The sequence below is a fragment of the Aptenodytes patagonicus genome, chromosome Z (genome assembly GCF_965638725.1).
Source record: "Aptenodytes patagonicus chromosome Z, bAptPat1.pri.cur, whole genome shotgun sequence".
NCBI classification, from domain to species: Eukaryota; Metazoa; Chordata; class Aves; order Sphenisciformes; family Spheniscidae; genus Aptenodytes; species Aptenodytes patagonicus.
Window position 1 is genome coordinate 29,607,931 of NC_134982.1, and position 26,703 is coordinate 29,634,633.

A 26,703-nucleotide genomic window follows, 5' to 3' on the forward strand; every position below is an offset into this window, starting at 1 on the left:
GCAGATAGGACTTATACTGGCAGAATGGCAATTTTCATTTCCAGTGTGGACAGGTGTGGAAAGTTTCCAGGTGGCCATTATCACGCTAAGTGAAAATTTAAATTTTAAGTGAAAGGGTTGTTGCAGTTAAGGAACTAAGGACATTTAGATGAGTGTGGTTTGTAGTAAGAGGTAACTTGGTACCATTTTTCTATTGGAAAAAAACCCAACCCGAACCAAAAAGATCCTGTCTCTCCCTGCCCGCTCCCCCCTCCCCCCTCAAAAAGCCCCCCCCAAACCCAACAAACTACCAAAAACAAAGCAGCCCAAAAGCATGGTCAGGTTTTCCCAGCTATAATATCCGATATAGTAAAAAGATTTTTTTTCTCTCTCTACATCTCAGCCTGGTTTAAATATGTAATACCTACCTAATAACACAAATAAGAAAGCTGAACAAAGAGCACCTTCATATTCTGTCTCTAGATACAAAATAAGCTGTTACTTTTCTCATTCTTTTGTTGTAGTGGATTGTTCAAATAGATTTTTTTTTTTTTAGTACATAATGAAAAGCCCAGCTAGTTTGCTTGCTGAAAGGCCCTACATTTTCCTTCACTAATTCACCGACAATAAAATCCATTTCAAATACTCTTCATGTTTATCTTCTGTCAGTACCAGACAAGAACTCCTTTTCATTACTCACAGCTTTCTTGCTCACTGGAGACAAGTTTGTAACGCAATTTAGCAAGGCCAGCTTATTAAAGTTATATTTATTAATTTTTTTCTTATTGTTTCAGAGAGCAGTAAGTCAACTGCTATAAACACAGTCTCTTTTTTGTAAGGTAAGGAATAGACAGCAGACAGCTTTTATGACACTAAATAAAGGTTTAAAGCAACCTGATTGAACATGCTCTGCAGTGGATCAGAAGCATTCACAGGATCTATTTCAGTGGGGGTTCAGTAACTTCCAGAGCAAGGTGAATAACAAACAGAGCAGGAACTTCTTGATTCAGAAGAGCCACACTTGTATATGACTTGAGACAAATAAATGGAACAGTTCAGTATTTTTTCTGGTATTACTTGATTTCTTTGTAGCAAAAGGCAGGGTCTGCAGCAAAAGTCAGGCTGCACTACACTTTATACAAACCACACAATGATGGAGTTACTGGAATGCTTACTGAGCAAATACAATAGTTACATTAACAGAAACACTACAAAAAAGTTACCATTTTGGGTAGCAGCAGTATGTGTTCACACGTCAGTTTGATTCCACCTACTCTTATTTCTGGAAACTCTCCAGGAGGAACGATACACTTCAATGACTCTTTTGTTGCTATTATATTATACTTGTTTCCAAGAATTGTTTTAAGATACATATTAGTTAAGTTTAAAACGGTTGCCTAGTCCCAAAATTCTCAAGTGATTGTAATCACACATGCCAATTCCAATCCTAACCCCAGTCAAATTGCCTAGGCATAACTGATATGCAAATACTTTAAGTTACAGTGAGAGAAACACACTGCTAAGGAAACAGATGTAAATGTGTAAGTAAGGTGGACACATATGCAAGTGAGTCCAGGCCTGTGTCACACGTTAAACCAGCTTAAAGATGCAATTCTCTACCCTTGGTACCACATTGCCTCTGCCTTTGTGCCAGGACAAATGTTTGTGTGATCTCTTAATGAAGCAGACTGCAGGTCTCTTCTGGGTTAAAGCCAACCTTCCTTCATTAGTTTTAGCTGGATTAGTTCTACAAGGTAGTTCCTTGCATAAATACTTGACAAAGGAAGAAGCATGGAAATAGAACAACTGCTACTTTTGACAGCAATACTAGCTTAAAACATTGAAAACACAGCGTCACACATCGGAGATAAGACATGAGTACAACAGGCCTTATGGCCTAAACCACAGCACCCGTGAATTTTCTTGTTGATCTTTTATTTTTAATAAAGCCTTTTTATACCACTGAGTAACTGCAATCATCACTGTTTTACACGCCACAATAAAAAAAAAGCATTTAAAAGTCACAGATTTTTTTAAAAGGGGAGAAAAATAATGTACGTAACCTAATTTCACTCAAACTGAAAAGAAAAGCATAAGGAGTACAGCTCCTTCAACCAGAACCGAGTCAGGATACTGCACAAAAAGATGCCTTCTGCAAACTCTTCAAGGAAAGGTTGTCAAGACTTCTAATGTGACAGTTGTGTTAAAGCAGGATTTTGCAGTAGCATGCCTGAGCACTGTTGCAAATGCGTGAACTGGGGGGTGGGAGGGAAGAGTTCTGGTATGTGATATATGTGGTATCCTTTCTCTAACAGCTGTGTTGAGTATCTATTCAGAGACGAACTAGATCAAATTCTAATGAACTTCTCAAAGTAGGAAAGCAGTTTACAGTTTAGGACAGGACAGCTTTTTACATGTCAGCCTACACAATTCCCTTGCTGTGAAATCTTAATTTCCAAGGAATTAAGGGAAACCCTAACACTTTCCCACTTACGCGTTAAAAATACAAGTATGACTGAATCTCCCTAATAATTCCATCTATGCCTAAAAATTAATCTCTGAAACTAATGAAAAGAGCAAAGAGTTTTCAACCAAAAAGAAAATTCTTATCTTGTAAAAGCTTTACCAAACCAAGAAACATATACAAATACATATGCCAACCAGTCCTCAACTAACTATTACTACTAAAAGCAGAAATGATGAAGTTTGCTTTTTGAAATCTGGGGCAGTGGAAAAAAGTCTGCTGTCAACAGATTTGAAAAAGAAACTTTAAAACGTAACAAGAAGCAGCATATGCAATCATACAGAGAACTTGATATCCTCTGGAATACAGATTAAAAGTCTTTAAAAAAAAACCAAAAACTTAAACAGATATAAGGGCTTTTCACAACCTCAAGTAAACCCTGGGAAGACACTTTAACAAGCTGTAACTAAAGTGTTTTGCCAGAATGATAATGAAAAATCCATGATAGAACCCAGTATTAAAACTCCTATGAATGAGTTCTGGGTGTTCAGCAATTCACAGGATTTCCCACGTCATCACAATGCATCTACAATACTTCCAGAAGTTCATTTTGTTTCCTTCCTAAAAATTTCTTTGAAATGTCTTTCTAGAGTACTAGAAATGTCAACTGTGTCATTCAAGGACAGTGCCATCACAACTTATGTGGTCAGTGTTTGCCCTTCACACATACTACTTCTGACATCATTGTTCACATCAATTTCCAAAGGAGATCATTCTATCTTGAACCAATTATTCAAAAGCTTTGATTTCAGATGTCTTCAGAGATGGAATAGCACATATTAATCTATTTTAAAGGTAACTCCTTTAATATAACACTTACCTGTGCAGTTTCTGTCATTTTCTGTTCAAAATCAGTTTTAAATGCAGCGTATTTCTCCACGTATAGTTTATAGGTATCTGTAGCTTTTTTTGATTTAACTGCTGCCTGTAGATCAATACAAAAAAGTGTCAAATGTCAAACATACAACCTGATCCAAGGTTTTTAAAGTCACTATTAAAAGAAAGCCTAGGGTGATCTATTAAAAAAAAAATATATTTGGGGCATATCAAAATAGTGAAGTGTCATAACAAAATTTCACCACCAAATAACTCAGATACAAGCCATTAGAGATTTCTGTTTAAAGCTATACATAAACCACACAAAAAGGTAACACAGCAATTACCTCATTTAAATCCCTTCCCCTTATCAGCAATGACTAATTTATAATATACTTATTTTGAAATCAAATTTGTATTGCCGAAGTTAACTAATTAGCTCTTGTCAAATATTTAGATCTGCAACAGAAAAACAGGAAGAAAGCAGGGTTGGAATACAAAGCAAACAGTTATTTGTGCAATTTTGAAAGAGTGAATGGTAAAAAAACCCAAGAAGGTGCAGTTCTGTGTTAGAAATGAAAGAAGAAATTCAAAAGTACAGGCGTTACACCAATGGAAATTTTTAAGATTAAGAGATATTTGAAAGTGAAGTTAATGCAGAACATACTGATGGCCAGATTTATGCAGCTCAGTGTTGTTTATAATAGTCCTTTTTGGCTTTATAATTTATTGATTCTTGTTTTTCACTATTTCTTGCTAATAAACCAAACTCATCTTTCTGGGAGTTTAATATTCTTAAAAAGACAAAACAAAATACAGGAGAATCCCAATATTACATGGAGAACAAAACTGAATGACTGTTTGTGGTAGAGAAAAAGTTATTTTCAAAGTTTACAGCATGACACACGAGATGCAGTTTTTCAAACCTTTGATATTCTTGCTACTTCCAAGTTAAAAGCCCATGAAAATAAAAATTGCCTTTAACACCAGCTTTTTTTCTAGCTTCTTTGTTCAACATGCCTACTTTCTCTCATTGAAATTTCCCATCAGTTGTAACTCAAAAATATTCCTGAATTGTTAATGACATCAGTAAAGACAGCTGTGTATTTACTATTTTTTCTAGTTATGAATAGCTCTCCTCCCCTCTTTCAAATTAGTTTCATCTGTCCCACAGTAAAAACAGAAACTATTTCTCACTTGCAATGACTTGTAAAGCTGACCACTATCTATAACTTTCAAATGAATTAATACAAAGATGCCCTCTGGAAAGAGAGAGTTATATTCTGCAGTCTCCAAGAGAAAAATAACTGAAAATCATGAGTAACAGTATAGTGTTAGAACTTATTCACCTGGGGAAACATCGATCAGGACTTCAAAGGAAGAGGAACCAAAGCTACAGTTCCATTTTTCCAGTTACAAAGAAAGCTTAAGCAGATCTTAGTCACGTAGTCTTCTAAACCCAGCATAACAAAATACTTCACGGTATGAAGAATATGGATCCTTCAGGCGTTAAAAGGACAGCATGACAGGTTGTATCAAACCCATCACTTACTTGTCCTGAATTTTACTTCATGATTCTCATTCTTGCACGTTCACACAGGGGAATTACCAAGAAGAAAACAGTCCTATCTTGTTTCCCAAATGCCATTTACTATGCTGAAAGTACAAGGTGCTCTGTGAACACTTGGTTTTAAAAATATTTAAGACTGCTTTGCAATAAGATGATTCCAAACTTAACCATTGAAAAGGAAGAAAATGCCAAGTTAAAAGACTTCAAAAATAAGTTTTTTCGTAAAGCATTATGTAATTGAACCCCATATGCATGGGATTTTGGCAAACCCAAAACATTCTCTGTCTCTTGTTATCATGTTTAACAATGAGGAGAATCTGAGTGTTATGTGCTGAAGAGCATCTACAAAACTCAACTACTCAGCAGGACAGACAAAATGACAAAACACATGAACATTGTATAATTAACTAGTAATCTCTTCTGAAAACAGGATGTGTCTATTCTCAGGTGCAGCAATTGCTAGATTTACAGTAAGTCAAAGAATAAGGATCAGTCAAGAATTTTTTGTCAAGTCACTATAAATAGAGAAGTTCACATGTCAGAGAACAACAGGAAATTATTACACAAGTTAACACTAAATTTCAGCTGCAATGAAAATTGCAAGGTCTCGGATACCTCCTCAGATTCTTCAATAAAGTATTTCTCCAAGTATTTGGCTTTGTGATAAGCTCTTAGCATATTGGTGCAGATCCCCTACTTTATGATAAAGTAGTTACTCTGTGATTTTGATAGAAAACATTTTTCATGTTGTGCTAAAAGTAATAAACCTATTCTCTGCCAAAGGAAAAATAAATGAATACAATCTTTGTCACCATGTTTCTGGAATTACAAGTGTAAATTTGAATAGAGACATAACTGAAGAGATGTGACGGTCACCTGCTCCCACTGGAAACATTTTTTAAGTACTTGCTGAACATTCAGCTATGGCCTAATTGTTCAAACAGAAGTATCTAGGGAAGATGCATAAAACAGTAAAAAATGGCCTTCATACTATAGTGCTTCCTCTTTCTCCCTTCTCATGTAGACATCAGTCAGACAATATTTTTTTGTTTCCAACTGAACAAGGATAACGTAACATCTTAAAAACAAGCCTTCCATCAAGTCAACTTTTCCTACTGAAAAGTTTCAATCTATTTACAAGAATTGAGAAAAATTATACTTTGAATAGACTGGCAGGAAAACATCTGTCAACCCATATAATTCTGATTCATGTCTAGAATCCAACACTGACTGCCACTTGAGACAGATGATAAAAAAAAAGCTAGCTTTATATCAAAGATAAAACAATCAAAGTGATCCTGTTGACCACGTTCTTTCATCAGTGAAAAGACAACAACCAGCTCTATCTACTCCATCAAGACAGCAGTACAAAAGGCACTAAGACCATTCTAACAAGAACAGACCCCTACACAGATCAGATAATTGAAATGGAAATAGGCAGAGGTATCAAAATTTAGAAAGTGACAGTTAGAGTCAGGGAAACATGACCTCTTTCCTCTACTACTTAGTTTCCTGAAAACAGGAAAAAGTTAAAGCGATGCCAGCAGGTCAAGGGAGGTGATCCTTCTCCTCTCCTCAGCACTGGTGAGGCCACACGTGGAATAGTGTCCAGTTCTGGGTTGTCCATTGCAAGAGAGGCATGGACATACTGGAGAGAGTCCAGTAAAGGGCCACAAAGATGATGAAGGGACTGCAGCATCTCTCCCATGAGGAAAGGCTGAGAGAGCTGGTACTGTTCAGCTTGGAGAAGGCTCAGGGAGGATCTTATCAATAGATATAAATACCTGAAGGGAGGGTACATAGAAGACAGAGCCAGGCACCTTCCAGTGGTGCCCAGTGACAGGACCAGAGGCAATGGGCATGAACAGAAACACAGGAGGTTCCCTGTCAACATCAGGAAACACTTTTTTCCTGAGAGGGTGGCTGAGCAATGGAACAGGTTGCCCAGAGTTTTTGGAGTCTCCATCCTTGGAGATACTCAAAAGCTGTCTGGACATGGTCCTGGGCAACTGGCTTGAGGTGGCCCTGCTTGAGCAACAGGGTTGGACAGGATGACCTCCAGAGGTCCCTTCCAACCTCAGCCATTTTGTGATTCTATGAATGGATCAAACTCCCCCAAGACCCGAGGACAGTACTAAATACAACATCAAGATACTCATCCCTTGGGTTTTTGGTCCATGAAATTGGACCTTTTAAATTAGCACTGAAAGTAATATTTTTCTTCTCAATGGAACAGACTTCAAATACTCGTGTAATTGGTTACTTTGTCTCATTGAAGGGACAACACAAAACCTCCTACTCCTTAATTTAATAACAAGGGCATTGAGTGTTTGCGTATTTACCTAAGGAAATTTATCCAAAAATATAGTAGATGCTGAAACAATTACACACAATTTCTGTAAAAGCCAGTAAACAAAATTATCATATGATGCAGGTATTTACAAAATAAAGAATTAGAACTGCAGTGCAGTTAGAACAGATAAGGAAGTAAGTGTAAACAAAACATAACTAGTTATTAAAAATATCGTGCACAATATGAAATAGCCACAACTACTACTTTTAATTACTTTTAGCCTTTTCTGAGCTAATACTAACACAAGGCAAATGTGTTACTGATTGACAACACAATGAATTAAAGGAAGATGTCACAGAACTACCTTATCAACTTCTCTCTGTGTTGCTCCTTCCTTTTTCAAACGTTCTTGTTCGACACACTTTGCATTGTAGTTTTCCTTTGATTTCTGTAAGGCCTGAGTGATACTTTGAATATTTTGCACTGCTTCCAATGTTCCTGAAACGTCTTCTTTAGTCTGCCAAATATCACATAGTTGTCAAAACCAAACCATTTTAATTTTAATGTTAACAAGTCATTGAACATGCGTAAGAAAAAAATTAATAACCTTTTTGTAAGCTTTGATTTGTTCATCTCCATACTTGTGAACTTCTTTTATTAGCTCTTGTAATCTCCGCACAAGATCCAAGTGACAGCTTGCTAGCTTTTCTGTTGAGGTTCTGAAAACATCCCAAACTGGAGCAAATGTCCTAGATTGAGGAAAATAATATGTAACGTTCATCTGGATTTTTTCCTTTTAGTTGGCTATAATATCTTTTTAATAGTGCTAAAGTATAATTGATAAGTTTACAGAAGTTCAGTTCTGTTCCTAAAACTGAAATAAACAAAAACCCCAACAACTGCTATAAATTCTTGTTAAACGTTTCAAATGTACTTGGAATCCTATCTACTAATTTTTCCATGTTTTATGTTTTACCTGTATTGACTCTAACGAGTAAAACACAGCAAAGTTCACAATCTTCTCTACCATCAGCACACAATAATGACAAGTGATATTCCTAAAGATGATGCAAGAGCAGCTCAAAATAATTTAACATGTAGAAGTATTTTTATGTGTATACTTGAATAGCGCAAACAAATCAGAAATTACTTGGTTAGTTAAGCTTCTAGTCGTCTTACATCATTACAGCCACAAGATGCAGGAAAAAATATTGGCAAAGACGGTCTGCCACTAAAAGGGATTTACTGATTAACAGAGATTAACTGTATGGCAAAGGAAGGTGAGGGACAGGTCATTCCTCAGATTCAGATTTCTATACTGAATGGACTTCTCCAGCTATTCTAAAGAAACATTCCTACCTCAATCTCCTGGTTAATGCTGCTGAAAAAATCAATACTATACATAGCCTTGAAAGCACTGATGTCCAAACTAACATGCAGATACAGAACCTTTGAAGAGCAGGAACAACTGGTATCAAATTATCCACTGATGAAAGCTACCCACATTTCTAGCTGTGATTACTACAAATGAAAAAATCTAGACTCATCTAAGAAGCCTGAGTTGTTGGCATAATCTTTCTAATGAAAAAACATCCATCAATCATTCAAATTTTTAAAAACATACCCCGTGTATAAAATTTTAATTAAACTACGGAATAAATCTATTGAAAAGTCTCATTCTTAACATCTCTGAGGACAGAGATAACACTCCAGAAAGCTGAAATAATAGAAATAAATAAATTTACTGCCACATTTGTTGACCATATGTTTTCTTTTCAGAATAATTACCATAGGCTTGGGAGCACAGAATAAAGTCACATTCTTTATTATGTCTGAAAAGAACTTAACCTTAAACACAGAGGAACAGAGAGTTCCTCTGTGTTTGGGTTTTGTTTTTTTTTTAAACCGTGAATAAAGAACTGTACTGTCTTTTGTTTTTGTTATAGCTGCATGATATTTTGCATGGTTGTTGAAGAACTAACAATCATTTTTAAAGGAGGAAAAGTTATGCTACTTTCAACATCATCAATAAAATATTCAGAATCAAACTTGATTCTTAACATGTATGTAGTTAATTATTTCTCTCTTACATACACTTACTTACCCAAGTTGTGTATAATTGCTCGCTGATTTGGCTAGTTTTGTCATTGACCTTGAATAGGCCTCCTCTATTGTAGCCCTGTCAAAGAAAGCCATCAAAAGCATAATCGAAATTCTGAAGATATTTGAACACAGATGAATATGCATTCTAAAGGTTCAAAACAGAGGACTTTTTACTTTAGCAATCTTTCCGGAGAAAAGCCAACACAATACCTATTCAGTTCCTAGGGGAGCACAGTGGTTTCTTACATGTAAACAGTTTAGGTATTAAATACACACAAACATAAGACAGTTTACCTACAAAATCTTCCCAGTACTTAAAGAAAAAAAACTGCAGGGGCAGCCCAACCTTCTTATGTTTTCACTTCTTTAAAAACAAAATTTCTACATGCTTTATCAAGAACAGCACAAAGACATCTATCTTTTAACCTGCCCCACACAAGATTTACCAACACTGAGCAGATTGCCTGCCACAAAATTTACTCTTTCAGATGACATATTTCTGAACTACAGATCCAACTCTGTCTCAGTTCTTCTAGTACTTGACCATTAACAAATACTCAAAAACAAAAATGAAAAAGTGAAACAACACTGTTGAAAATTGAATTGGTATTGACTAACTGAACACAGCCAAGGAGGAAACCTTCTGCTCCTTCTAGGTATATCCAGTTGGAACAGCAGATACAGTATAGAAATAAATCATCATTACAAATGAACACATTTCAAACATTTTTTTTTTTCAGAGGAAACAACTTTGTAATTTCAGAAGGTTCCTAGAGAAGTTTTGAAAGAAAAATCTTAAAAAAAAATCCTTAAGCTGACTATAATACCCCCCCCCCCCCCCATTTTCCCACATCCTATACAATTTTTCTTTTTTTCATTACTATTTCTAAGGCTGGAGAAAAGGGAACAATAGACTCTTCCCCAATTAGGCTGCACACAACCAAAACACTATTCTGAACAGTGCAAGTAGCAGAGACTGGCTTCATACAAACATGTGTCCTTTGTGCCCTAAGTAGTGTGTACATCCAAATACACTCAACCACCTTTCCTCTCTCTTTTAGATCACTCCATAAAAAAATCAAATTTTCTAGCTCGTCTGGAGACTCCAGCACTCCTGACTGACCAGGTGACTACAGTCAAACAGCACATATAAAGGTTAAGTCCTCTAACTTGTTAAAAGCATTACCACCAACTCAGTTCTGTCTCCTCTATCTATCCAGCAGTTTTCAGTTTTCACACGCCTATGTCTCCACTTCTGAAAAAACTGCCAATATGTTCTAAAGGAATGGAAGGACAGACGTGAATAAAGTTCAGATGTATGTAAGTTTAGTTTTCATAGGGAACAGTTCAGAAAATCAGGTACATAAAAGTCAGGGCATAAAACCACTAGATCTAGGAGGCTCCTAATAAATGTTCATCCACTCACATATTTCTAGCAGAAAACAGTACTGCAAAACAATATTCAGACTATACTCTGTGGAGGAAGGAGGGGAACAGATAATTGTGTGCAACATCTCTTCTTTGCAATAAAGAAAAATGCAGAATAGAACATGGTCAAGACAATTGGACTGTTGTAAAATACTGTTGAAGTACTGCCCAATCCAATTTCTTTTGAGATCAAGAATTTGACCCATGTGAATAACATGTGTGCTACTGAACCATATTTATGTCCTGGCAAATTGATTGACATCCCACAGTAACTTCACAACAGTAGTGAAGGGCTTCACTGCCTAGATATGAACACTCGTAAACATTTTCACTAAAGTGAGGACACAAAATATTTAAGGTCCATCTATTTCCTTGAAACTACAAACTATATGCCACAAACTACTGCTAGCTTAGACTGAGATTGATCAGTGATGCACCCCTCACTTAAAAAGTACCACCTATTTGGGCATTCCACTGCCTTTTTTAATGGCAGCCTGGCATACTGAGGTGCATCAATAAAGCAGAGCTGAAGAAAACACAATGGAACAGATAGGATACCAGCTTTAATATCGTGATGGGAGAATGTCACTGGAAAGGACTGAACTTACTGCTGCTGGTCTGCATCACTGACAGATGTTTGCCAATCCCAGGGCAAGTTGCTCTCAATGAACTATATTGAAGCCTTGTCAAATAAATTAAAACGTAGCACTAAGATTCTAGTGAATCTCGGTGTGCTAATGAGAACTGAAATTTTTCGCATATTTTACCAAAAATGCTGTAAGATAGCTTCATATCTCTTTGACACATCCAGATCCATGCATAAGAAGAGAAAATACATTTCTTGATCTCTCATTGAAGATAAAGCGCCCATGTGGATCCTCATGTATTCCTACATGGTCATTAATCTTTAGTCTTAAATGTTATTTAAACTTGCTTATCTGAGAAAAAAAATAATTGACTCCTTCTTGACAAATCACTAGAATTAATTAGCAGAAACTTCAGCTGAAACATTTTTAAGATGTGGAGAAATGTCCAAATATTTCATTTATTGATTGCAAAGGCACATGTCATTTAAAGTTTAATCTGAAGGCGGTGATAGAGTGAAAAAACCTAGAATGTCACATTATTTTTACTAGGAATTTTGTGTAGAATGAACTGTCAAGTTTTATTTATGTCACTATAATAAAGTAAAGAATCCAAGCCAGATATAGCATCAAGTTATTTCTACCCATTTGCATAAGACCTTTCACCTTAGGACCAGGATGAATAAAATGGAGCATGCCCAAAGAATACAACATAAAGGAGGTAAGAAGCAGAGTGAGAGAGAGAGCTTCTGATCTAGAGAACTTCTGATCTAAGCATGGAGGTAAATCAAAATGCAGCTGATGTAAAGCTAATAAAATTAAATGTGTCCAGCTTAGGTCTATGACTTACTGCTATAAAACCTGACTGATTCCAAGAATTAAAGCAGGTTTCAAAGGAAAGATCCAGGCACTCACAAAGATAATACAAGGCATTTATAATGGTCAATATTAAAAATGCAAGCTTGTGAAGCCCTAAGCATTTCATGCTAAACATGAACAGTGTGATATCCCTCCACTCAATCCAAAGCAGGATTTCACTGGAACCCTGCCTGGCTTCATAATGTGTTCTCTGGAATCAGGGATTCTTGAAACACAGGATGCCTTGGTTTCTGTAGTCCTTCCAGACTGCCTATCACACATGGACTCTGGAACTCACCCGTTTCTACTTAGTGGAAAGACTTTTGTCATTTTCTCCAATTCACTTTGAAACTATGCAAACGTCACTGCAACTGAGTACCTGCTGGATTTGTGGTGGTTACATTTTGTGGAAATTTAAAAAAAAAAAATTTCTGTGTTGAGATCTATTTGAGGCCAAAACTGAAATTTTGATGAAAAATTCCAGAAAACAAAGGCTGGTTTTTTGGACAGCTTTTACTGCAAGAAACCTTCACTGAAACAGGTCCTCAGTAAGTCTCTTGCAAGTTTTTTCCGTGCGTCATCTGGTGTCAGTAACTGAATTAAAACAAAATTCCAAAGCAGACATATAATTCATTTTGTCCAGAATGGAAATTCTTATGTTCAACATAGCAGCAGCAGTCTTCTGTCACAAAGAAGAACTAAAAACAGTACTAGGTCATCTGTTTCGGAAGTTGTCACATCTGCAGATTTCAGTTCTGTCCCTTCCATCCCATAGAAAAGAACCTGTGTTACTTTCTGCATATTATTTTCTTGTCCGTACATATCACTCCCTTTTCTTTAACAAACCTAGTTTCTCAACATCTTAATCTGAAAGTATAATTTTTTTAATATACTAGCAGTTGCTAATACCCTAATTGTACATCTACGGTGAAAAACTTTGTGAGACTGATAATTTCTGCTAGTTTAAATTATTGCCTTTCTTCCAAACATGATGAAAAATTTGGATTAATTTAAATAAATTGCTGAACACCTAATGTGACACTTCCAGCTTTTTACTCATTTTTTAATTCAAACTTGAAAAATTAGAAGCTTGTTATTGATGCTTAAGAGTCACTATTCAGTTCTAAGTGAATGGAGTAAACCTAGATATTCTTGTAGGATATAAGAGATATTTTTAAATGCTTGTTGATTTTTACATATTTTGCATGTTACTGTTAAACATAATAATAACCTTAAATAAAAACCACAAACAGTATATTAAAGAGCCAGGATTACCAAGGATGAATACTTACCTTTCTCTTATAAAGTCTGCTAAGTCTTTTGTTGACAAATGTCCGTGTTTCATGTTGTGATAGAGGACGTCAAAGCCATTGTTTCTTTCCCCCTGAATATTATTAAAAGGAAAGTAGAAGTATGAAACACAACACACTAAAGCAACTACAGAACAAAGTAGAGAACCAATGCATTTTAATAACTGATGAAGTTCCGTGAAGTGAATGATTTCTAATGGTTCAGCTTTTTACCAATTGCTGCTAGTTCCCTTCAATCCCCTATATGTAAAACAAACTAAAATCACCTCAGCACCTACTACCCTTCGAATGACAACTCTTCTATTGCATATTTCTAGGTTATATTCAAAGCCATTTCTTCTCTAGATTTCTACAGGTCTTGTATTCTTTCACTTTCCATCTTATTAAACACATACTTAATATTGTACTCTCTCTTCATTCTCTCATATCTTTTGTTATTTTCCATGAACTAAAATTCACACTTTGGGATCACTGGATATCCTGCCTCCCCAGTTCTTCACACTTCATGTATCTTCCTCTGCTTTTTGTAAAATTGGTAAAAAAAAAGAAAAAAAATCACTAATCTCTTCCTTCTCACAGGTAACTTCCCTTTGTCTATTCTTAAGTTTAGTTTTAAAACTTAAAACATTTTCCAGTGAGTAAGGCATACCTCATCATTAAAACTGAGACAATGCCCTAAACACTGATTAATAAACTCAGCCAGCTTATCACCTCTGGCACTATGGTGAACTTCCCCCGGGCAGCAGAAAGCAACAATAGAAATGAAAGGAAGGGGAGGCAAGGCACGGCATAATAGCGCTGCTACTATAAAAGTTTTCCTGTCAAACTATCCATTCCCCTCCTCCCTTCCAAAAGCTTCAGATCTATAACGCTGCTGCTACAAAAGACACAGAAGCACGCCCTCAGGAAAACTGCATGCGTGTTCAGAATGGAAGGGAAAGAAGGATGGGAAACAGAATCCTGGACTTTTCACAATGGCACCTCTACATCTCCAGTGAGAGGAGCCTGAGGATTTGGTCATACACCCCTCCAAACATTTCCGTCCTTTTTGTTCTGGAAAAATTTGTTTGTGCAGCCATAAGGCGCACCTGATTGGGGAAATTATACAGCTGAAAAATAAAACCAGCAAATAAAAATAAAGATCAGTGATCCAGATCACTATGAGGACACAAACAGCTGCATTGCTCAGCAGAAGAGGTGGGAGCAAGGAGGAGAAGGCAGGCAGGGATCTGCCAGCTTAAATGGAAGCAGCCACAGGTGGATGGAAGAACTTTGCAGCAGCCATGGTAGTAGGCCCACTTCTGTGAAGTGTTAACTGCACTAGATAATACATCAGTCTTATCAATAATATAGCAAGTTGCCTTAAAGGACACCACGCAGACACATAAATTTACAAATAACAAACAACTGAAGGCAAGTTGATTCAGATTACTAGCCAGGATTATTTGCTTTATTTCTTCCAAGCATTGGGGAAAACAAAACCAAACAAATGAAAAGAAAACACACCTATAAAATCACAGTTCCTAAAGTTGCACTAAGTTGTAACCTGAAAAAATTCATCAAAACGCAGATCAGTTTAGCTAAGTGCAATTACAGAAAGGTCTGTAAAAAGTACAAGCAGAACTAAACTGGATACATGAAAATACAGCAAACGCTAAAAGGACTATCTACAGAGCAAGGCTTTTATAAGTTTGAAAAATAAGAGAAGGATAAGAACACCAATTAGTAGGAAATGTGATTTTTTTTTTTTTTAATTAAATGTTGTCTTACTCTTTCAAGTACCAGTCTAAACAGTTTCACTCCCCTTTCACTCCTATCTAGCCATTTTTCCTTGTAGTTTGAAGCCCACAATAATTTTGACTACTGGTGCACTAATAGGTAGCTTGTTAGCTTTCTGTGTTTACTCAATATAAACCCTGAATGCCACCGCATTACATAATTATAGAGTTATTCTGGTGTTTAAGACCTCATCGACATTTTCAATTAGAATACAAAATAAAATTCTTATTTAACTACTCCAAAGTTGTTACTGTACCCAAATTCGGAGATAAACATTTAACAAATAAGCGTTAGGCATTTCTTCCAGAAAAACTAACAAAATTCTCCTTTATGAAATGTTCTTTGCCTTTGCCTTAAGGTGTTTCTTCCAGCTAGACCAACACATTGATCAAAATGTGCGGAACACAGACTGCTTCTGAACTTTTAAAAGCAACTTTTCATAATGGGAGCTTTAACGGGGACTTTTCTATACTGGAGCTCCATAAATTTCCTGCCACTTTAGAAATACAGGAAGGCTAGCATAGCCATGACCCAGCCCCTGGCTGCAGCCTTCCTGATGGGTGATAATCTATCAGAAATGTAACTTTGCAAACCTTTAGAGAATGGAATGAGCCAGAGCAACCAAATCCCATCACCATCTTGTTCCCTAACTGTTACTGAAGGTTACTGCAAAGGAACTCAGTTTTCCACTTAAATGAAGTTTTCTAATCAGTCCTACTCTTGTTCCTGACTTCACACTGAATAGCAGAAAGCACAACAGAGAAACAGAGCAGATACTTTCCTCAATTAAAAGCCTCCTGAAAGCCACATCTTTTATACATTATCAAGAGTTATCAGAGGGTAAGAGGCTGTGTGAAAAGGTTTAAACAAAGCAGCAAGTCCAAAGCAGACTCCCACATTTGAGGGCCTATGTGGTTTAAGCTTGGCACAACTAAAAGACATGTTTTCACTTGTGAATATAATGCCAAGTGTAGCCTATCTTACCAATACCAGGCTCTACCTATAAGCACAAACATCCAGACTTCAAAATTTTTCAATAATTCACATGATCAAGAGTTCTGATGATTAACCTGATGAAAATTCTATAAATTATGTTATATTCTACTCGTGTTTGGAGACATGTACCTATGTCAAATTAAGCATGGTATCTCAGTGCAGAGAGCAGACGTTTTTCTGCTTAGGAAAAGCCATACGGCCTATCCACAACTCCTTCATTCAGTAGTTATTTTCATGAAGAGTAGCTCAAATAATTCATACAATGAATATCAGAGTTAAGGCTTGGTATTTAGGATAAAGACAGAGATGTATGCTGTGGCTAAGAGGAAAAGTAGTTCAATTGACAAAGTATGTATCCTCTTACATGCACATATGCCATCAACACTGTTTGTTTGTGTTTTGGTTGTTTTTCCTCAACACTGCCCCTCCCCACACACATTATATAAAATTCTGTACATGGAAATTGCGTGTCTAGCCAATTTTTCTTCATTAAGTGTTTTTACCTGCTCCTTCCTCGTGGCAACAGTAATAGCTGGGATCACTAAAAGCCCAGTACCGGCCCACTTAAAAATAAATAAATGCAACACATAGCAGAGGGAACTTATGAGACCTTCCACTCCCTTTCAGAAGCAATTACCATCCACTGCTATGACAGACAGTGAAGTCAGATGTAGATTCTTCTAGAAGTTGCATCTTGGAGAAAGAGGAACCTCTGTTGTCCCATATAACATCAGGTTCTATGCAATAGACTTCCAGATCAGTTTGAAAGACCATTCTGAATGTCATTTCACAGGTAAAACACCATCTGTTGAGGCTGATCCCGTCATTACTCAACAGAAAACAACTGTAAAACTGTGTATGAGAATTAAAAAAAAAAAAGTGGTCCCCTCTCCATATAGGCTCCATTTAATTACTTTGAAGTTCATTAGCACTTTTGTCCTTCTTCCCTAGAGCTAACAAAACTCTCTTCAGAAGCTGGTGTTCTTGTTGAGGTTTCCCATTTTACACTACTGTAAGAGAGCTCTTTTGTGTATATAGTATAGATACCTCCTGACAGCAAGCCATAAGAGGAAACAAGACTTCAAATACAAGTAAACAGTTCACTCATTAAGCCTACAATGAGGCACTACTGACCAGCTTTGCATACAAAATAAATTAAGTCACAGAAAGCTAGGGCAGACAACCCTTCCATTTCCCTTCATCAAGAACTAACTGCAATGATTTTCTCATGGAAATGAAAGTAACCCTGTCAGCAAGTGTGAAGTCAGAATTCAGCATTTCCATGACTTGTGCATAACAGGAAACAGATTACAGGAACTCTGTTTTACTGAACTTCTTAATAGACTTTGAAAATTTTTAAGAATAAGTTAGCTTGTTGCATATAAAGATGATTCTGAATTTAAAACCTACATTTGGTAAAGTAGCCAGAAATTTCTGGGCAATCTGCAGCAGTATTTATTTCCTACATTTCTAATCAAATTGTATGAGTGCAAAGTCTGTCTACTTTGGACTAAAACTGTTCAACATTAATGTCTATTAGTGTACAAAGTTAATACTCTCTATTACTCTGCTCAAATTGAAATTAGCCAGAGATGTCAAAAACTACAAGAAAGGGTTCTTCAGGTACGTAAACAACAAGTAGAAACAGAAGGAAAATATTGGCCCACTGTTAAACAGGAGAGGTGAATTAGTCACCAACAACGCTGAAAAAGCAGAGGTTCTCAACACTTCCTTCACCTCTGTCTCTACCAGCACTGTTGGGCCCCAGGCCTTGGGAGCAAAAATCCAGGTTGATGCAAACACAGACCCACCATCAGTGAAGGAAGAGTTGGTATGTGAACTATTACAGGAGCGTGACCCCTATAAATCGATGGGCCCTGACATTATCCACCCAAGGATGTTAAGGGAGCTGGCTGACAACGTTGCGAGGCTGCTCTCCATACTCTTTGAGAAGTTGTGGAGATCGGGGGACATCCCAGAAGACTGGAAGAAGGCTAACGTCACCCCCATCTACAAGAAGGGCTTAAAGGAGGATCCAGGAAATTACAGGCCCATCAGTCTTACTTCAGTCCCTGGGAAAGTTATGGAACGAATCCTCCTGGGGGCTATCAAGTCAAATGAAGCATGTGATTGGGAAAAGCCAGCGTGGACTCACCAAGGGCAAATCATGCTTGACAAACTTGATTGCCTTCTACGACAAAGTAACCTGCTCAGTTGATGTGGGGCGAGTGGTGGACGTTGTCTACCTGGGTTTCTCCAAGGCTTTTGATACCGTTTCCCACAGCCTCCTCCTAGAGAAACTGATGTGTTATGGTCTAGACAAGTGGTCTGTGCGGTGGGTGGGGAACTGGCTGACAGGCCGCACCCAGAGGGTGGTGGTAAATTGCTCCTTTTCAAACTGGCAGCCTGTCACAAGTGGGGTCCCCCAGGGATTGATATTGGGCCCAACGCCGTTTAGTATCTTCATAAGTGATCTGGATGATGGGATCAAGTGTACCCTGGTGAAGTTTGCCGATGACACCAAACTGAGTGGGGAAGTGGACACTTTGGAAGGGAGAGCCACCCTGCAAGAAGATAGGCTGAAAGAGTGGGCTATCAAGAACCTTACGAAGCTCAATAAGGACAAGTGTAAGGTCTTGCACCTGGGAAAACATAATCCAGGAGTGCAGCACAGGCTGGGATCTACCTGGCTGGGGAGCAGCTCTGTGGAAAGGGACCTGGGTGGGCAACAAGCTTAATATGAGTGAACGGTGTGCTGCTGCGGCAAAGCCAGCCAACAGGGTGCTGGGTTGCATCAACAAGGGCATCACCAGCAGAGATAAAGAAGTTCATTATCCCACTCCACTCAGTGCCTGTCAGGCCACACCTGGAATACTGTGTTCAGTTTTGGTCCCCGCTATGCAAAAAAGATGTGTCCAGGCTGCTCCAGGGTCCAGAGAAGGGTCACAAAGGTGATCAAAGGACTGGGAAGCCTGCCATATGAGGAAAGGCTGAGAGAACTGGGTTTGTTCTGCCTTGAGAAAAGAAGACTTAGGGGAGACCTTATCACCATGTTCCAGTATGTAAAGGGTGGCTACAAAGAAGATGGAGACTCCCTTTTTACAAGGAGTCGCGTGGAAAAGATGAGGGGTAATGGCTATACCTTACTTCTGGGGAGATTCCAATTGGACACAAGAGGAGAATTTTTCACAATGAGAACAATCAGCCACTGGAATAATCTCCCCAGGGAAGTGGTGGATTCCCCAACATTGGGCACTTTTAAGGTTCGGCTGGACAGGGTGCTGGGCCATCTTGTCTAGACCGTGCTTTTGCCAAGAAAGGTTGGACCAGATGATCCTTGAGGTCCCTTCCAACCTGCTGTTCTATGATTTGATAATCATAGCACTGTCTTTTTACGCAGTATAAACAAGTGTTTCTCAATTATTAAGGTGATTCTAAAGTTCCTACAACTGGTCAGATATGTACTACTTGTTTAGCTAGTGTAAGAAGCAAGAAAAGGACAGCTGTAAATACTGTTTTCACAGCAAAACTAAGCATATGAGACAATAAAAGGCACATGCAGTTCTTAAACACATTTTGATTTTGGTCAAACTTTAGAAGCTTGATGAGAGACATTCAGACAAAGTTTGACTTTTTCTAACTAAGTTCAGCAAGTAAAGAAACATTTGACAATAAGTGAATTACTGTCATTTCAAACTATGCTTTTAGAACATGCATTAGCAGTGGTTAAGCATGCATGATCATCCCTCCAACCCTTTAAACATGACCACATCACCATATTACAAAGAAGAAATGGAACAGACTGAGAAAACTGTACTTTTGATTATAAATTATTTAAGTCATAACCTGCCTAATACTCTTTTAAAAATAGCCTACCAAACCCACAACTTATTCTCCAGGAAACAGGCAGAAAAATATTGAAATGACAATATTTGGAAGTGGTACTCCAACTTAATTACAGGATTTCTTTTTAACCATAAAAAAGTTTAGGTCCCTAATTTACTTCAAATTGACATAAAATGAAAACTAGATAATCTCCAAATTAAGTTTCCAAATCCTAGTTAAACCTTACAACTGCCTTTGGCAAACATGATATATCAATGAAATATGACCAACATCCCCCCACCTTGTTAGATAAAGCTAAATAGGAAAAGCCTAGAAAAGAATGAATGTGGGAAGTAGAATCGCTTCAATTTTGGGGGCAAGAATAGAAAAATTTGTACCCTTTGCCTCTTGTTTTGGTCAGGTCCAGAGAAGCTGTCCTACAGCTAGTTTTACACTTAAATTACTGCTCATGCTCCTCTGTCAGATATGAGTATGGAAAAACCATACCCCTGATCAACAGATTATGCATGCAAGAATGCTAATACAGATAAATCAAATGGCATCAAAGACTTTCTGGTAAAAAAATTTTGTATCAGGAAAATTCCAGAGTTGCAGCAATACGCCAAGTAATAACTGTAGAGAATCCATTAATGGGGGGATGGAAGAGCACGACTCCCTCATATGGGTGAAATTCAGTATTTGCTGAAACTAGGTACAACTGTTCAGCAACTACAAGATTTGATTTATGCAGATTAAAAGATATCCTATTTTAACAATTAATGTACAAATTTTAGTGCAACAGAACAATAGAGACTGGGTGTTCATTCCTGTAATTCTAAAATGAAAGTTCCAAATATTAATCAAAACCAATCTTTTCTTTACCCACAAACTTAGAAAAACATATACTACTCATTATGGTTTATCCATTTGTACTGTCAACTCCTTTTCATTCACTCATAAAGGAGTAGCACTTCAAAGAAATAAAGCAATAGAAACCCTCCTAACCCCAGCATATGTAAACTCATTTTAGATGCTCTGAAAAACATTGTTGTCATTTTCTTTAAAATGTTACTCCTTGTTGCAGTTTCAAATAAGTAACATGTGTTTCATCCTTTCCACCTAGGCAATTATTTAATTTAATGGGCCCTGTATACATGAAAATACTCCTGTGATTAACATTATGGTGTTACATTTTTGAAAGCTATCTATCAGTAAATTTTAATTTCTGTGTCTGAAAGAGCTACAGAAAATTGAGAGCATCAAAACATGGAAAAAAGCAGTCACCTGGTGTTTACACAGGCAACGTATCTTCTTCAGTTCTGAAAGTTCTGAGAAGTTTGAACACAAAAGCAACCCAGCAATTTCAATTTCCTTCTTCCAGCTTCAATAAATTAAATAAAGATCAGCTCCAGAGAAGGTCTACGCCTATGAGGAAGGACAGATACTTTCCTCTGTATCTAGATAATTAAAAATATTTTTTGAACAAAAACATGGAAAGTTGCCAATTCATGCTAGATGTACACACGCAGAGGGAGGAGACTAAGCAAATATTGCACAACAGTCCTCCTGAAACTGAGCATCCAACTGTATGCCAAGCAGAAGAGTAGCACTGCGTAAACATATGAATGGAACTCCAGATGGAAGCATGACGAGTCTCAGCGTCACTCATATCGCATAAGTGCATAAGACAATGCGTCTTACACTTATTACTAGAGCAAGCCTCTTCACAAAGCTAAGATTAACAACCCTGGATACTGCCAGCCCTTACATGTTACAAGAGCTCTTGAAAAGAAAGGAATCCTCCTCACAGCCATTCTCAAAAGCTACAGTAACACAAGTGATTAAAAAGATTAAATTGGGGTTGACGAATTTCTTTTATTTTAACACACATTTTTATATCCCAGAACTTCCAGAGTTACCAAGCACAGCGTTACACAGAGACCAGTTTCAGCTACACATAGAACTTCCAACAGTTTAATCAAATTAATTTAAAACAATTAATAAACAAACACTGACTGACTTAGAAGTGGCTTATTTTTGTTGACTTGACATAGTTTAATAGACTTACAATTAACAAAAGTATCACCTGTACCAGTCAGTTTAAATACAATGTCAAAGCTTATGTGCAACGCTTCCTAAGCAGTGCTAAGAAAACAGAAAGTCAATGGTAACGAATACTTTTTATTCTACTGTACCAGTATGAGTGTACTCAAAGTGACAAAACATAGCTATGTATAATAACTTATGAAAGTGTTCCCTTTAAATTACATCATTGTTTTGATGTAGCACATGCATAGCAGCAAGCACCCTATGTTTTATGACAATGTCCTAATTAGGAGTTGGCAATGTTTGGCCACGTGACTTGAATGCCTGAAACTCAGTCATAAGAATCAAAGCCATTTATAGCCCATACTACTAGTTCATAATTTTTGATACCACAAAAAACTAACTGTAACCTACTGACTTTGAAAACTGCCGCTCTAGAGTGCTGCGCTCTATTAGCGGACCCCTACATTTTTCAAGTGATAGTAGAATTTTTCAAGTGACAGCACAGGTCTCTGTACTTCAACTTTATACATCCTGTAAATAGTCTTGTTTATCTCTTAATGACCTCTTAGAAGCAGTCAACAGATGGCAGGCCCATAAAACATCAATTTTTCTTACATTCTCTAAAAAAACCAACCAAACAAAAAAACCCCCTGCAACTAATCAAACACTTTTAAAAGCAGTAGAAGATGAAAGTCTCATGATAAGCTTCAAGACTATTACAATAAAGAAGCTAAGATTTGTTTTGTTTATATGAGCACTTTTAGGAAGTCCTTAAAAGACAGCAGCCTAAATTGTGTGTAAGAAATTGATACACATTCACTTATATGTTATTCCCCTTTTCTGAAGAAATCAGTTAGGTCCCTCAAGTTTCTGATGTCTTTTCCTATCAGTTACAGCAAATAACCAAATCAGGAGAGAGCATCCTACAGCTCAAGATCCAGACTTCCATTTCCAATGCATAATTTCAGCTGCAAATTGATAACAGCATGTACATCAAATAATTAAATGTTAATTATGTTTTGGATTCATTTTCACATCAGTGCTTTAAGTATAGTTATCCCATTCCATAGGTGACAAAAACATTTTGCCTGGTGTTACCTAGAAGGGCAAGGCAAAAGCAAGAAACAGAAGACAATTCTTCTAAAGTTCTGCACAATACCACCTTTCTTTCTACTTATGGATTTCTCTTCATTATTTTTAGTCAGTATGCATTCAGTGCATTTTAACAGCAATCTTCTAATTTCCAACTTGGCTTTCTGACCACATTTCAAAGCGTATATAGATTGTATCCCAAGTCTTGCAAAGCACTGCAGTAACAATTCTGAACAATAACCTATTCTGAAAAGTTAGTAGAAACAGAGAAGCCTAATGATTCAAAATGCACAAACCTATATTATGCTTGCTTCTTGGGATATATAGAAACTCAACACTTTCTGACTTTAAAAATCCATCATGTTTAGACACTACAGTTAATCTTGAAAGATATTTACCCACAACAGCAAAGAAGGAGCAGTTCCTGTTCCTTTTTATTTTACTTCTACACAAAATAAAACCCTGTCCATGGTATTACAAAGGTTTCTCAGTCAAGTTTTGCAAGTTTAAGGCCCTGTCTAATGTCTTTGTCATCACTGCAAGACAAACAAGAAGAATACACTTGTTGTCCTACTTTGTGTCATTTTTGGAGATAGGAGAAAAACCTGCACCAAAAGAAGAAAACCTCCTTCTTCTGGCATTCATTGCTGACCCACAGAGCTATAAGGCAGAGACTTTCTAGAGGAGAAAGAGAGAATGGGAAGTTCGGGTAGATGTCTACTACTTCATGTTTGCTGCTAGCATTTGTGAAGACACAGGGAAACAGAACGTATGGGAATGGCCCACTGCCTTCACTGATTTAACAAAATTATTGACTTACTAACAAAATAAAATACAACTGATCAGGCGAACAGTTAAATGAACATACCATAGTACATAACATAGTTAAATAGAAAAGTGTTTGATTTCAGTTGAGATAGCTGGAAAAAAAGCTTCAATTTTACTTTACTCTTAGGAGGAGATAGTAACTTTTTCAATGAAAATGTGACATATTATATTAATTTAAACGTTATTTTTGTGATAAGATAATGTTATTTTTGTTGAAAGATAAAAAATTTCCACATATTAGTTTAACACCAATCTCCCACAGTGAGGCTTCAAATTAAGCAATTTGTATGCCAAGAGAGCAAATCTAATATCTTGTTTCATTGAATTTTAATATTCTGTTGAAAGCAAAATTTAGAGAGTCAAAATTAAACACAATGCTGCAAACAAAACATGAAACCTGGCTCGAGCTATGCTTTATATTCAAGAATAGTATATTGTATTTATGAAACTAGTTTTCCATAAATATTAAGGGTAACTGGTGCTTACACAGAAAAAGCAGACATCTAAAAGATATTTTCTCTTTTTTTGTGTGTGTTTCAATCTCAACAAATAATCATTTATATGTTTCCCCTACTAGTTGGTAGAGATGCACATTGAAAATTAAACATGCAGCAAAGAAGTAGCAACATTCTGAACAGCCCAACGATTACAAGAGCACTTACTTTAATGTTTCAGACCAGCTACGGTCACAATGAAAACAAGTTTCATTTCAATGCAAGGCTCACTAATAATCCAAATCCACATTTTAATTTTTCCTCCATATTTACCTACTCACTTAAAAACATATATATCTGCGCAGAGATGAATATCAAATTGTATTTTCTAAAACAGACTGGGAAGCCTGTTGTTTCCCCAGCTGGCTGCCGTTCAGGCTGTACCTTCTGACATGCAGACAGACACAAGTTATCGGTACAAAAGCATAAAGCTCCGAGGGGCGCAGCTTTGCGTTTGCGTGATACAACTGTTAAGTTGTTACAGTCGGTGCTATTCCCCAAACAGCTGCACTGCTTGGGAGGCTTAACGAAGAGAGATCGGGCTGCAGCCCCAGCCACATCCACGCACCACGGTGCCTGCGACAGCGAGACCCCCCAGCACAGGCTCTCCCGCTCGTGTCCGCGCATCCCTCGGCCCAGCGGCCCACCGGCGACCGGCACTCCCTCTCCCCCGCCGTCTCTCGCCCACGGACCCCCGAGAACCGCGCGAGGTGGAAGGCCAGGCGGGGGCAGGGGACGGTGGTCCCCTCGCCCCGCCGCGAGCTGCCCGGGCGAGGGCAGCGGCGGCGCAGGCAGGTACCCCGCTACCCGCCACGGCCCAGCCCGGCCGAGGCGAGCGGCGGCGGGCGCAGGGGCCGGCCGCGGGGCGGAGGGGCCGGCGGCCACCATCCCCCCGCCGCGCCCCCCGCGGCAAGGCCCCGGCCCAGTCCCGGGGGTGGCGTAAGAGCAAAGGCTGCTCCCGCGGAGGGGACCCGGGCTGCACCGTGCCGTGCCCTGCCCTGCCCGTTCCACCCGCGGCGCCGCAGAACCGGCCCGCGGCGCTTCCCTACCCAGAAGCTCTCCACGAAGTACGCCATCATCGCCACGGCCGCCGGTGAGCCCGGCCCCGGCCGCCTCAGCCGCCGAGACGCGACGGAGGAAACGGGCGCCGCCGCGGCGCGCCGCCCTTTCCCGTTACGGTGCAACCGCCTCCTTCCACACAGCTCCACCGCCCCCGGCCCCGCGCATGCGCCCAGACACCGCCTGCCGCCGCGGCTGCTGCGCAGGCGCGTAGTCCGTCCCGTTTCCCCCCCCCCCCCCGCCCCCAGCTTGGAGGGGCATGCGCGGAGAGCCGGCGCCGCCGCAGCCGCAGCCGGGCCGGCTCGGCCGCGGGCCTGTCCCGCCTGTCTCGTACCCCGCCGGGCGGAGAGCCGCAGTTGCGGAGGGCAGACTCAGAAATCTTGAGTAAAAGCCCCTCAAACGTATTCAGTAAGCGCTAGGGAACGGCTACAGCGAGTGCTGCAAGGCAGGGGGAAGAGATTCATGGCGTTTGAAGTGGCTTCCACGCGTCATTCCAGCCAAGCAGGGCAAGATCCTTCAAAGCAGGTGGTGACTAGTCCTGCTGGGAACTTTGCAGATAAAGCATCACTTACCCTCCCAACTGCCTCCTCTCACAGGATTTTACGGTTCCAGTGGCACGCTCCTAAAAATGATGTGCTTCATCGAAAGCCAAAGAGTCCGGAGAAACTGTTTACTTCAAACCTTCATCTTCTTCAGTGACAGCTGGGTTTCCAGACCCTTCATTTGCTTGATGTAGATTATTAGCCAGTGGGGGTGATGCTGGTTGCTGGACCAGAACACAGAGCCACTCAAGTGCTGCCTGTGCCCAGTCTGTACCTGGCGTGCTGCTTTGCAGTGGGAGTATCTTAATACAGTCATAGAATCGTTTAGGTTGGAAAAGACCTTTAAGATCATCAAGTCCAATCGTTAACTTAGTATATATTCTTCATGGCAGAGTCAGCACCACTGGGCTCTTTCTGGGACCCCAAAGAGTTCCTGTTCTACCTTAATGAGATGATTTGTTGCTGAAGACAGCAGTTAAGTTTTTATTATTGACTAAAAATAGAGGGCCAGGTCTAAGCAGTGATGTGAGGGGCTGCAGCTCGTTGTCCTTTGCAAACATGTGGTAAGCGCTTT

The 26,703-nt window shown here is 38.7% G+C and overlaps 1 protein-coding gene across 4 annotated transcripts in view; it reads right to left on the reverse strand.

The window, feature by feature from the left end:
• Positions 1–25,681, reverse strand: part of FCHO2 (FCH and mu domain containing endocytic adaptor 2) — a 94,539-nt gene extending 68,858 nt beyond the window's left edge. For 2 of the 4 annotated variants that reach the window (XM_076363027.1, XM_076363026.1), the window contains exons 1-6: positions 25,578–25,681; positions 13,448–13,539; positions 9,287–9,361; positions 7,790–7,931; positions 7,547–7,699; positions 3,324–3,428 (exon numbers count right to left, since the gene is read on the reverse strand). In XM_076363027.1, coding sequence (XP_076219142.1) covers positions 3,324–3,428; positions 7,547–7,699; positions 7,790–7,931; positions 9,287–9,361; positions 13,448–13,539; positions 25,578–25,607 — 597 coding nt within the window. In that variant the 5' untranslated portion in view covers positions 25,608–25,681. The remainder of the gene's footprint in view (positions 1–3,323; positions 3,429–7,546; positions 7,700–7,789; positions 7,932–9,286; positions 9,362–13,447; positions 13,540–25,577) is intronic. The other 2 variants (XM_076363028.1, XM_076363029.1) reach the window with 2 other exon arrangements.
• Positions 25,682–26,703: the final 1,022 nt, after the last annotated feature.